The sequence below is a fragment of the Ostrea edulis genome, chromosome 9 (assembly GCF_947568905.1).
Source record: "Ostrea edulis chromosome 9, xbOstEdul1.1, whole genome shotgun sequence".
NCBI lineage: Eukaryota > Metazoa > Mollusca > Bivalvia > Ostreida > Ostreidae > Ostrea > Ostrea edulis.
In genome coordinates, this window is record NC_079172.1 from 42,105,681 (window position 1) to 42,117,933 (window position 12,253).

At 35.3% G+C, this 12,253-nt stretch overlaps 2 protein-coding genes across 5 annotated transcripts in view; one reads left to right on the forward strand and one right to left on the reverse strand.

Moving 5' to 3' along the window:
- Positions 1-801, reverse strand: part of LOC130050156 (cysteine protease ATG4B-like) — a 19,556-nt gene extending 18,755 nt beyond the window's left edge. The window contains exon 1 of the mRNA XM_056149271.1: positions 440-801. Within this exon, the coding sequence (XP_056005246.1) occupies positions 440-458 (19 nt within the window). The 5' untranslated portion in view covers positions 459-801. The remainder of the gene's footprint in view (positions 1-439) is intronic.
- On the forward strand, positions 558-11,482 carry LOC130050157 (uncharacterized). 4 transcript variants are annotated; one of them, XM_056149274.1, is made up of 7 exons: positions 558-672; positions 760-890; positions 2,927-3,022; positions 3,218-3,368; positions 4,303-4,529; positions 5,616-5,679; positions 6,293-11,482. In XM_056149274.1, the coding sequence occupies exons 4-7, from the start codon at positions 3,218-3,220 to the stop codon at positions 6,466-6,468; spliced, it is 618 nt and encodes a 205-aa protein (XP_056005249.1). In that variant the 5' UTR covers positions 558-672; positions 760-890; positions 2,927-3,022; the 3' UTR covers positions 6,469-11,482. The 4 variants fall into 4 exon arrangements, 3 of the variants coding, with proteins under 3 accessions (XP_056005249.1, XP_056005250.1, XP_056005248.1); XR_008798565.1 differs by lacking the exon at positions 2,927-3,022 and having other exon boundaries at positions 577-672; positions 6,293-10,339; positions 10,873-11,482; XM_056149275.1 differs by lacking the exon at positions 2,927-3,022 and having other exon boundaries at positions 3,205-3,368.
- The last annotated feature ends 771 nt before the right edge of the window (positions 11,483-12,253 follow it).

The following is a 12,253-nucleotide window of genomic DNA, read 5'->3' on the forward strand; positions in this document are numbered from 1 at the left end:
CCCCCCCCCCCCCCCCCCCCCCCCGAGCTCATGCCTGCATTTTTTTAAATCTAAAAGCTGGATAAAATCCTGTGGTCACTATATATAAGTGTAACGGAATTGAACAGCTGACCAATTGATGCATCCTTTTTATGCATCATATTGTATCCATGGTGTACACGTACATGGACTTGTAATTATATATCAGTGTAAATGCACAGATATCCCCAATACGGCGTATATACAGGTACAGACCGTAGATCTAACGGTTACCTAACTCAATATACAAACTGACCACTATCTCGACAGATTATCACTTGTACGATTCATGGTGGACAGAGGACTGAAGTTGAACAATCTACCATAATTTTACGAGACAAGTCAGTGTTCTTCTCGAAAGGCGTATTTTAACTATTCATCTTAAAAATCATAACCAAGCTTTTTGGTTTGCAAGATTTACCATCATTTGTCATGTCCATAGCTGCATAGCACTCTCAGCTCTGACAGTGAGTCAGTCCATCGCAGAGGGTCTCCGTTAAAATAATAATTACTGAGAGTATCCGAAAGGATGTCAACAGTGCCATCGGAACATCCTTTGCAATGCACAATAGATTTTCTCACAGACGAAATTCGAAAGTAGGCAGGAGCTGAAGAAGTTAAGGAGAACAAAGTAGACTTATTATTCAGTTGCAGGTAACTAGCACAAAAGAAACGAGCATGAGTCAAATATTCTTTTTGCTGCGATCGATATTTTTGGATTAGGCCTATCTTCCTTTGTAGCTCTTCAACAATAGTTGGTGATATTCCTTCGAGTGCTGTGAAAGACACATTTCCCGCCGAAAATCGAAATTTTTTGGAAGTGAGAGTGGTTGATGACGCTGGTGCTGGGCCTATAAGATTCTTCTAGAGAGGTATAAATGATAGATATAGGAAATCTTATGACGCGTTTTAAGATTTGAATAGGATTTGTTTTAGTATCTGCCATTCATTGCCATCTGTTGGGTTTGACAGATGCTGTTATATATTCCAATGTACATTATCAATATTGGTCGGGCAGGATCACAAAATGTATGACACTTAAAAAATAATATTTTGTTATCTCTGTGTTTCAAGACATGATTATCTTGATCAGTCTGAAAAACATTAGATATGGCCAATAATTCACATTTTAGATCACTTGAAACAAATTACAAACAACAAAAGCTCTCACCAACTCTGTACCACAATTTCTTCCATCCTTAAAATGTCAAGTTTTTGTAAATTTACATCAATTCTCTCAAAGGTAGGGGGTAAATTCATGATTCGATTGATTCCAGAGCATACAAGTAACAACTGGATATCAGGGCTCGAAATTAACATATGCCCGTCAGTCTGTGACTGGTTAAAAATCTGGCAGACTGACATACATTTGTTTTAGTCAGCCCAATGGGAGTATTAATTTTCTAAAGCATCACTTTGGAAAATATACTTATGAAATTTTATACACACATTTGGCATGCTTCGATCTGTAAATATCAGACGAATCTGATTCGTAAATATAAATCCCACATTTAAAGACCCCAAAAAAACCACCATACGGTTTCTCCACGGATCAGTGAATGTGGGAGGAGCTTATCCATGGTCTATGTTATTTACCTGGCCAAGAGATCAGTTGTTGTGTATATTTTTTTATGATATACACAGGAAACTTCTCAGGTTATCACAAATTATGCTTAGTGTCTTGATTTGTGCCAAAAAATAATTAAAATTTCTACCTACATGCATACCGCATTTCGATTTCCCGTAAACCTTCAAACTTGGTCATATTTATGTATTACAGATAACAGGTTTAGCCCATTTCTAAACCTGTCCTTTTTAAAACTTCTAATTAAACTGTTATATATTGTATATAAATAATTTCCTAAATATAATATTACCCGGCGTTTCCGGGCACTTCCTGGTGTCCTGGGAGTTCGCGGTGTCGTGGGTGTAGTAGGTAAAATCAGGGAGTTAGTATATAGGTCCCTGGTAAAAAAATATCCATGTTTCGAGAGAATGAATAAATCCAAGTAGATCTGTGTACAACCAAATGAAGAATGATCAAGATACACCTCAATATGGGCTGTCTGTAGGGTTTCTGTGGCTGTAGTGTTTGTGTAATGGTGGTATCCCAAACAGAAGCTGACACAAAGTCTACCCCCCCCCCCCCTTCCCTCTTTCTTTAGGGTTTCTGTGAACGTAGTGTTTGTGTAACGATGGCATCCCAAACAAAAGCTGACACATAGCTAGTCCTCCCCCCCCCCCCCCTTCTCTCTCCCTTACTCTCAATCATTGACTAAATTAGTAATTATTGTCATACGTATGGAACACTAATGTCATGCCATATCATTTCATCTATATTATTGCTAGTTTTACACATTTCTCTCTCTCTTTATAAATATAAAACCCTCTCTCTCTCTCTCTCTCTCTCTCTCTCTCTCTCTCTCTCTCAATATAAAGCCGTGATAAATTATGAATAGAAATATCTCAATAACTTATTTATGCTATTTTACTGTTATTTGATTTCTGATTGTGTAATTCATAATCCACGTGGTATCCCAAACAGAAGCATTTTTTTTTTACAACTGTAACAGTTTTACGCATGGGCAATATAACCATTACATGTTGATGTGCTGCGCCAATAAAGAATTGTTCCTTTTTTATAAATATAAAGTCATAATAAATCATTAATAGAAAATATTTCAATAACTTTTTTTTTTACTATTATTGTTTGATTTCTGATTGTTTAATCTATAATACATGTATATAATGGAGAGAGAAAATACCATGATAAATTGCATTGTGTAGGGGACATTAGCCATTAAAATATTCTAGGTGGGAGTCAATGCTATCAAAACTCAACTTTCCTTGAGATCTAAAGACTGCTGGTCATCATTAGCCATGATTGTTATCAAAACATCTTTCTCAGGTAGCTGTAGACCACAGCCTCTGCAAACATCAATCAACCTAACCTCTATTGTTAAAAGTTTGATTGACCAGGGGCTTATCATTGATCACCACACAGGTAAAATTTGGGGGCGTTAACTTAAAGTTGGGTCTTTAAGTATTTTACCCTCGAATCCTCAGATATGTCAGAGTTTTTTCTTGGTTCCATTGAGTTCAAGATAATGAGGTTTGACTGTATGTACTTAACTTTTAATAGTTTTCCTCCACAGAATTGTTTGAATGTAATTTTGTGATTTTTAGAATTTAATTTCAGATGCAGACCACCAAGGGTCGTGGAAGGGGAGTGCTGGCTCTTCAAGATTGTAGAACTCCATTAAGGAGGCCTAAAGCTTTCCAGATAGAGACAAGCAGCATTCACTGTGATATTGATACGATCACTTCCCCGGAAATCAAATACACTTCTTGTGAGTACACACGTTTATACAGTGAAAACTGCCTGATCTGACACCTGTGTAATCTGTTTCATTGGGCATTGCAACCCTTGTTTTCATTCTTTACTTCATATTTTCATTGTTTTTTACACTGGGTATTCTGACACACTGTGTATAATCTGACAAAAAATTCATGTACCTCGGTGCATGTCAGATCAGACGGGTTTCACTGTATATATATGTGTATAATGTATATAAGATATATCGTGAAAAGAATTGTTAACTGCAAAAAAAATTGATGGTAATGACAAATTATTCATTGCAGCACATGCTACATTCTGATCACTATTTAATTGAAATTACATGTAGATAATTTGACAAAATCAGGAACATGGGAAGATGTTGATGAACTTATATATTCCAAATATTCTTAAAGCTCACCTAAGGCAAAGTCTCAATTGGGAATGATCAAGTCTAGTCAAATATCTGTCTGTCTTTCATATACTTATCACTGTCTCCAGAATTTACTGGGCTTGTAATGAGGGTGTCTAAGTAATTTGGAATCCCAGAAAAAATCAGTTTAGGCCAAAATTAAATACATGTTTGTGTTTCCTATTTCACTCCCCATAAGATTAGGTGGGGTAGATAGGTAAAACATTTCATGTTATTGAAACATGTTTTTTGAAATTTGATATGCTTTGAATACAATTACTATTACTTTTGAACTTCAAACATTTTGAAGATCAATAGTAGTCAAAATGTAAATATAAAAAAAACTCAAATGCAGAAAGAAAAGCAGGAAAAATGTACAGTAGGTAGGGTCAGGAAAACGGAAACACATGTATATTATATTTTGGCGTAATATATAGTTTACTTATATAGAGTATTTGAATTACAGCATGGGCTGATTGCGATTCAGACACTGGAGATAAATTATAGTTACTTATATAGAATATTTGAATTACAGCATGGGCTGATTGCGATTCAGACACTGGAGATAACTTTAAGGAAGGTGAGAGCTTGCTCGTCAAGTTCACGTACAATGCTAATCCAGACACTCCTCTCGATGAGCCAGAATTGTCAGTCAGACAAAAAGACAATGTCGCATTTATCAAGTACTATCCACAGAACAAAATGTGGTGTAAAGTACAGATCAGGAACACCCAGGGTTATGTCCCTTCCTCATATCTAATGGTAAGTATGTTGTATTCTGAAGCTTGTTCAAGTTTAAACAAGTTCAGAGACATATTATGTTTTTATGGCCCCGTAATCAGTGATTTGGGGCCATGTGGTTTTTGGTCAGTTCATCTGTCTGTTCGCAAAAACTGACCTTGACCATAACTTTTGAATGGTTGGTGATAGGGCTTTCATTTTTCACATGTGTATTCCTTTTGACAAGATCTTTCTCCAGGTAGCAAAATTTTTGAACTCATGACGATTTTGACCTACTATTTCACATGTGTATTCCTTATGAAAAGACCTTTCTTTGGGTACCAGAATTACTTTGCTGTCATAAGAGGGCATCAGTGTTTCATAAACACATCTTGTTATTTGTGCCTACCAGTGTATATGTTCCTGTCCCAAGGTTGCCACATCCATTCTATTGAACTGTAATGTGCTTATGTTTTTTAAAGTTGACCTTATGATGTCAAAAAACACAACGCTACGCTTCTATATTTTTTTTCTGAAATAAAATGAGTAATTTTTGGTAGGTAATATCATATGTATACCTAACTAGTGTTACAGGAAAAAAAGACATTGTTCTGTCTTAAAACACAAGTGATATTTTGGTAGAGGTTAAAAACATGAAGGGGCTTAGCAAGCCTCGCCCACTATCACATTTTCTTACCCTTTCTCAAATATCACTTACATTTATATCATCAGTAAATGGGTACATCATGTCATGCATTGAATATTGCTAAAAATTTATTCTGTATCATAGGTAATAATTATCTTTCTTGGATTTATATAAAGTCGCTAAAATTAGCTCTCGTTAAATGTATATTACCCATTCTTACGGGGAAATTACTAAATTTGTGTTTCGCTAAAAAAATCCACTCATATGGTATGTAGTTTTCCGATTGCAAATAGACCCAGTGTTGGATTTCCTCCTGGAAAGTATTAGTCGTGGTAGCAGTAGAACATCTTTAGGTACTATTGTTTTATTTCAAGTTTATTTTTTATTACTGATTGAATATCAAGCCTTCATTCAACTATTTGTACATCATTGGAGTCTGATGACACAGATTATTTTGCATATATATTTTGTTTTCTATTCAGTCCGTGGGTGGAAATGACAGGTTACCGTGGCTGAAATCCCCACCTGAGATTCCGCAAGAAAAAGGTATCTATCTCTGCATATGATAACTTAACTGAGAGTTAAAAGCTCAGGTGACATTATTTGATCGAAGTTTGTCTGGCATCAATGTGTAAACACATTTGAAATTTGTAAACACATTTTTAACTCCCTTTCAAGAACCAGAGGGGCAATTTTGCCCAAACTTGCCAAAAAGGACCCTTTGGTAAAGAAGATTCAAATTTGTTCAAATGCATGGGGAAATGTGAATTGCTCAGGTGAGCAATGTGGTCCTTAGGCCCTTTGTTTCTTAAATTCACAGATTAACAAATAAGCAGAATATTTAGTGAGGATTTGATTATGGCACTATTAGCGAGAGTGATGAGGTCATTAAAATTGAATATCGTTAACAATTTATTCCATAGCGGAGGTAATCGTTACCTTTCCTAGAATTATAAAGTCGCTTAAATTAGCTCTCGCTAAATATATATAATGATTTTTATTGGAAAATCGCAAAATCTTTGTCTCTCTAAAAATTCCACCCATACAGTAAAATAATGTTGCTATGCAATTATTAATGTTTAAAGAATGTTCATAGCAAGTTTTTGGAGCACTATCAATCTAGATATTAACATTTGTTTTTATGTTAATGTCCTTGCAGTTGAATATAAACCCTATAAATCTGCGTACGCCAGAGATACTCCTAAAGAGGTAGAATCAGTGACAAGTTACCGATGTGATATCTGTAGTAAGGACTTTAACGGACCACAGCCATACACCATGCACATGAAGAGTAAAGCTCACAGGGAGGAGGTGGAGGCCCAGCAAGGGTATTAGGGACTTAGAGAGAACCTCACTAGAGAGGACATTGTTACAGAGGACCTCACTAGAGAAAACCTCACTACAGGGAACCTCACTAGAGAAAATCTCACTAGAAAGGAGCTCACTGAGGTTGTATTCCAGTGTGTAAAGTGAGAAAAAGTCTCTAAAACTTGTCTCAGGTCTTGGGTGTATTATATAAGGATATTTGAGGAGTATAGGAACAAAAGTATAACATATCACATTTTTATGTTGTCTCTTTTACCTTGGAAATAGGTTTAATGTGTTCTTGTTAAAATACATGTCTTCATAGTACTTACTGAGTACTTAATTTGTTAGAATTGTAGAATGATGATTTTTTTTTCCAGTGGCATCCAATCTAATTGAGATTGGGTCTCAAGACCATAAAACTGAGAATAGAATTCAGTGTAAATTTCGAGTCGAACTAACTTTTGAAATAGTTTTCGTATAAACAAATGAATTTTTAATTGTATTGTATGTGTTTGTTATTTGTAATAAACCAGCAGTTTTTTGTAAAAATTTAAGTTAATATAAATAATCAGAAATTTTACTTCAGTCTATTCTCTGTTTATGGTCTTGAGGCCTGATCCTTTGATCCACTCAGTCTATATCCCCTCGCAAATGAATTTTGAGAGGATGATTACAATGAATGTGAGGTCAGTAGATGTCAATGTAACTAGTGTACGAGCGGATCAAACTTCTAATTAGATTGAATGTTTGAACGGATCTAACTTCCAATTTTAATTAGATTGAGTGTTGCGCGAAACATTTAAAACATTGATTTACATATTCACGATTTAGGATATTTTTGTCATATATCTGTCTTACCTTCAGTGTCAGGTGCTCTAGACACAGAATTATGTGAAGAGTTTTCAAGAGATTTTCCTTAAATGATTTTTGTATTAGTTTTTATTTTTGACAGTGTTATTTACTTGTACCTTGTTTTGACTTTTGTTGACGTTTTTTTCTTCTGTTTAAGATTGTACAAATATACTTCAAGCAGATGTGAATTTGTGTGCTGTAGAAAAACTTACAGATATACATGTACATGTTGTAAAGTTTATAGGTAGTAAAAACTAGTTTTGAGAATGTTTTTAATTCATGGTCTCATTTTATGAAATACAAATGTAGCATGTGATGAATATGTATAATTGAGATAATTTTGCTGTGTTCATAACTTTTATACAAAGTTGTCATATCTTATCGTTATCTTCACTTTTTATGCCCCCGAGATGAGGAGGGGGGGGGGGGGGGCATATTGTTTTTGTCCTGTCTGTCATTCTGTCTGAAACTTTAACCTTGCTAATAACTTTTGAACAGTAAGTGCTAGAGCTTTGATATTTCACATGAGTATTTCTTGTGACAAGACCTTTCCGTGGGTACCAAAATGTTTGGCCCTGTGACCTTGGTGTTTGACCTACTTTTAAAAAAATTGACATTGGTCAATACTTCTAAATGGTAAATTTACATTAGAGCTTTCATATTGTACAAGAGCATTTCTTGTGACAAGATCTTGCTACTGGTACCAAGATATTTGTCCTTGTGACCTTGGCCATCTTTGGAATTGGGGGCATTTGTGTTTGTATTTTTGTTTCACAAACACATCTTGTTCTAAATAGAATTGAAATGCTGCTTTGATAAATCACATAAATACAGTTTATTATGAAGGTTTTAGAACCATTTCAACAATTTACTCTAAGTCAAATGTTCATTTTTAAAACGGGACCCAGATTTGTTGATGGTGTTTGTTTGTCTATACATCGTAACGTGTGCTAATAAAGATTGTTTTTCCAAACAGCATCTTGGTGAAATATCATTAGCTGGACTGTCCAAATAATGTGAATATTATTGTTAATTTTCACACGAAGATTTTTAAACATTAGTTTGCATCAGTTTCACATGTTTGAATTAGGATGTATATAAGTATGGTACACATGAAAGTTATATTCCTTCCTGCTTGGTTATTTGTTTGGTTATATATTGTTTAACATCCCTCTCAAGATTTTTTCACTCATATGTAGACGTCACCATTGCCAGTGAAGGGCTGCAAAATTTAGACCTATGCTCAGTACTTTCGGCCTTTGAGCAGGGAATGATCTTTATCATGCCACACCTTGATTTTTGCGTTCTCATCTGAACATCCTGCAAAACACAACCAATCATCCCCCCCCCCCCCCCAAGAAAAACCCCACACATGGAGGAGGGAGAGCAGTTAGTGACATTAATAACTTCAGTGTTTATTCAATACTGAGCATATTGTAGATGACTTAAAGGGACTGATTCACGATTTTCCCCAAAATTTTGTTTTTCACTTTTGATGATCAAAATCTACTGTCTAATGTGTTCAAAAGATTTCACACGAAAATTATGGTTATACATTATCACAGAAGCTCATTTTAGAGAATTCATTTTTTGTTTTGTAAACAAAGATTGCGGTATGTTTTTGTTTACAAAATTTTCAAAAGAAATGGTTATCGATCTAAGTTTATTATATCTTTCACATTTCAAGCATTCTTCAGGTAAAATGTGTCATCTAAAAGTTCAAATTTGTGACTATGCAAAATTAAGATGCTTTATATTACAAAATTAACATTTCACTGGTGTGTTTGAATACATGAAAAGACTCGAGTCTTTGTTTACATAACACAGATTTAAGGCTAAAATATTGCTTTTATTTTTGCATTCAGAAGGTCAAAATGTTGGCCGTCAACATTAAATGAGTTATATTCTTAATGTTTTACATAAAAAATAAAAATATTTTGTTCAAAAATCGTGAACCAGTCCCTTTAAGGAAGTTTTTTGTTGTTGTAAGAATGTAATCTTTCTAGCTCACCTGAGTCAAAGTCTCAACAAATGCTGATAATTAAAAAAGGGGTTTACCCTACAAACTTTATATGCTACACACCAGCAAGAAATAATCCTTCAGATTTCTAGCTACCACATAAGCTGACATTTGTTCTTCTATTATGCTTATTCAAAACATACTGCACTGTCAGGTGTACAACTTATGGAACGGTCTAACAAAGGAAGGGCCATGCCACCTTCAAAGGGGAGATAATCACAAAAATGTAAAAATAGGGTGGGGTTATTTGAATATCTTCTCAAGAACCGCTGAGCCATAAGAGCTAACATTTACTTGAAAGCTTTCTGACATAGTGCAGATTGTTATAATCATGACCCCTGGGGGTATGATGGGGTCTATAATAGGGGATCAAAGTTCTACATACAAATTTTTTAAAGTAAAAATCTTATCAAGAACCATTGGGCCAGGAAAGTACAAATTTACATGAAAGATTTCTGACTTGGAGCAGAATCAAATTTGTTAAAATCATGACCCCCGGGGGTAGGATGGGGCCACAATAGGGGATCGAAGTTTTACATACAAATATACGGGAAATCTTCTTTTCAAGAATCATTGGGCCAGAAAAGTTTACATTTACTTGGAGTCTTCCTGACATTGTGCAGATTCAAGTTTGTTAAAATCATGGCCCCCAGGGGTAGGATTTGGGCCCATTATAGGGGATCAAAATATATAGAGAAAATCTTTAAAAATCTTCTCGAGAACCATTGGGCCAAAGAAGTTTACATTTACATGAAAGCTTCCTGACATAGTGCAGATTCAAGTTTGCAAAAATCATGACCTCTGGCGGCAGGTTGGGGCCACAATAGCATCAAAGTTTTTTATGCAAATATGTAGGGAAAATCTTTAGATATGGGCCAAGGTGACTCAGGTGAGTGATGTGGCTCATGGGCCTCTTGCAATTAAACTGGTCTTTAGCTTGAAATTATTTTTTCAGTATTGGTTTGGCTGAGACAGTTTTAATATAATTAATAAATCAGTTGAAGTCAGACTGCATTTATTAATGAGGTAAGCATATTTAAATATAAAATTGGTTAGGTTTCTATCTGAAACTCGTTCATCATGTGCTTTACATTGTTTTTGGAGCTTTTAGGTGTATTTGAAATCTTGTGTACATGTAATGGCACTTTAAAGGAATGTTGTAAATGATTATGATTAACAGATGAACATACTCCTTTATTTCATTTATAGATTAATGTTGATAAGGACATATCTGTCTCTGATGTTTTTTTATTGTCAATTATAAATTACAAGACAATAGCTAAACACAAACTATCAATATCACTAACCTGCATTAATAATGGTTGATTGATTATCTTTGATTTTCTGTATATCCCATAGAAACATCTAGTTTTTTGCTATACAAGAGCAATTGTTCAATGTGAGTTGTCTGTCCTTTCTGTGTGTCTGGCGTCTGTAGACCATTTGTAAGAGTGCTACCCCCTCTTAGGGTTGGTTTTGGTCTTCACTGAATTTCAAACTATGAAGATTAAGCAGAATAGTACATGAAAACAATTCTTGTGTCTCTTTTTTGTATTCAGATTTACAAGGATCCTCATGCAGTATTGATTCCCCAGAACTTTCGATGGGGCCACAGGATATAAAGTATATAAAAGAAAAACTAATTAGCTTCTTAAGATTGAAGCACTAGGACTCAGTAGGTCATATTGATAGATACGGATCACAATTTGACCCGTAATGAGGATTTTCAGGTGAGCAATGTGGTCCATGGGCTTTTGTGTCTTTAACCTCGAGAAATTGACCCAATGGAAATACGTGATTTTACAGGAAATGTATTTTTATACTTGCACAAGGATGTAGTATTTTGTACAATGTACATAAGAATTTCACTGTATTCTGAATTTAATGGAGTATTTTTCTGTATAGTTACTTTTTGGTTGAGAAAAACACCTCATCTGAGTTATCATTGTTGTTGATGGAATGAGCAGAATGGTGTATTGTTTGATTGATTGACGGGCACCTGACTTCTAGACTATGTATACCCTTCTTTTGAAAACAAAATTAATGCTAACGATTTATGATTTCCCAAATGTGGGGTTATCTCTCTTTGTAATTCATATTTCAAATTCTGAATTAATTCTACATTACACTATTAAGTCTTATTTTAAAATAAATATACTGCCTAGTGTTTAGTTACTTGTAATTTTCGATGAGTAAAATGTTGACATTGTGTTGCAGATTAAACACTAAATGATACCACGTAATGATTGAAACGTCCAGAGGCTTTAGGCAGCCTCGTCGTCTACCATGTTTTCTTATCTTACACTGTAGTACCTGGTTGAATTCTCCAAGGAATGGCATGTAAATAAAACTGATCGTCAATTTTATGAATTTTTTAAAACGTTTCTGTGAATGTAACCCACCTTGTAACTAGAGAATGATTAGGATCGATTCAAGATAATTGGTGAAGAGTTTTACTTATTTCTGGTGGATGATTGTGTACACCCAAAACATAGTCGCAAAGCACTCTTCGCGTGTTATGTGAGGGAGTTTCAGATCCCCTCTTCGCGTGTTATGTGAGGGAGTTTCGGATCCCCTCTTCGGGTGTTATGTGAGGGAGTTTCGGATCCCCTCTTCGCGTGTAATGCGAGGGTCTTCGGATCCCCTCTTCGTGTGTTATGTGAGGGACTTTCGTGTGTTGTGCGAAGGAGATGGATCCCTAATCGTCTGTTATGTGAGGGAGTTTTTGATCCCTTCTTCGCATGTTATGTGAGGGATTTTCGGATCCCCTCTTCGTGTGCTATGTGAGGGAATGTCGCGTGTTATGCGAGGGAGTACATGGATCCCTGTCCGCGTGTTATATGAGGGAGTTGCGGATCCCCTCTTCGCGTGTTATTTGAGGGAGTTATGAATCCCCTCATCGCGTGTTATGTGAGGGAGTTTCAGATCCCTTCTTCACGT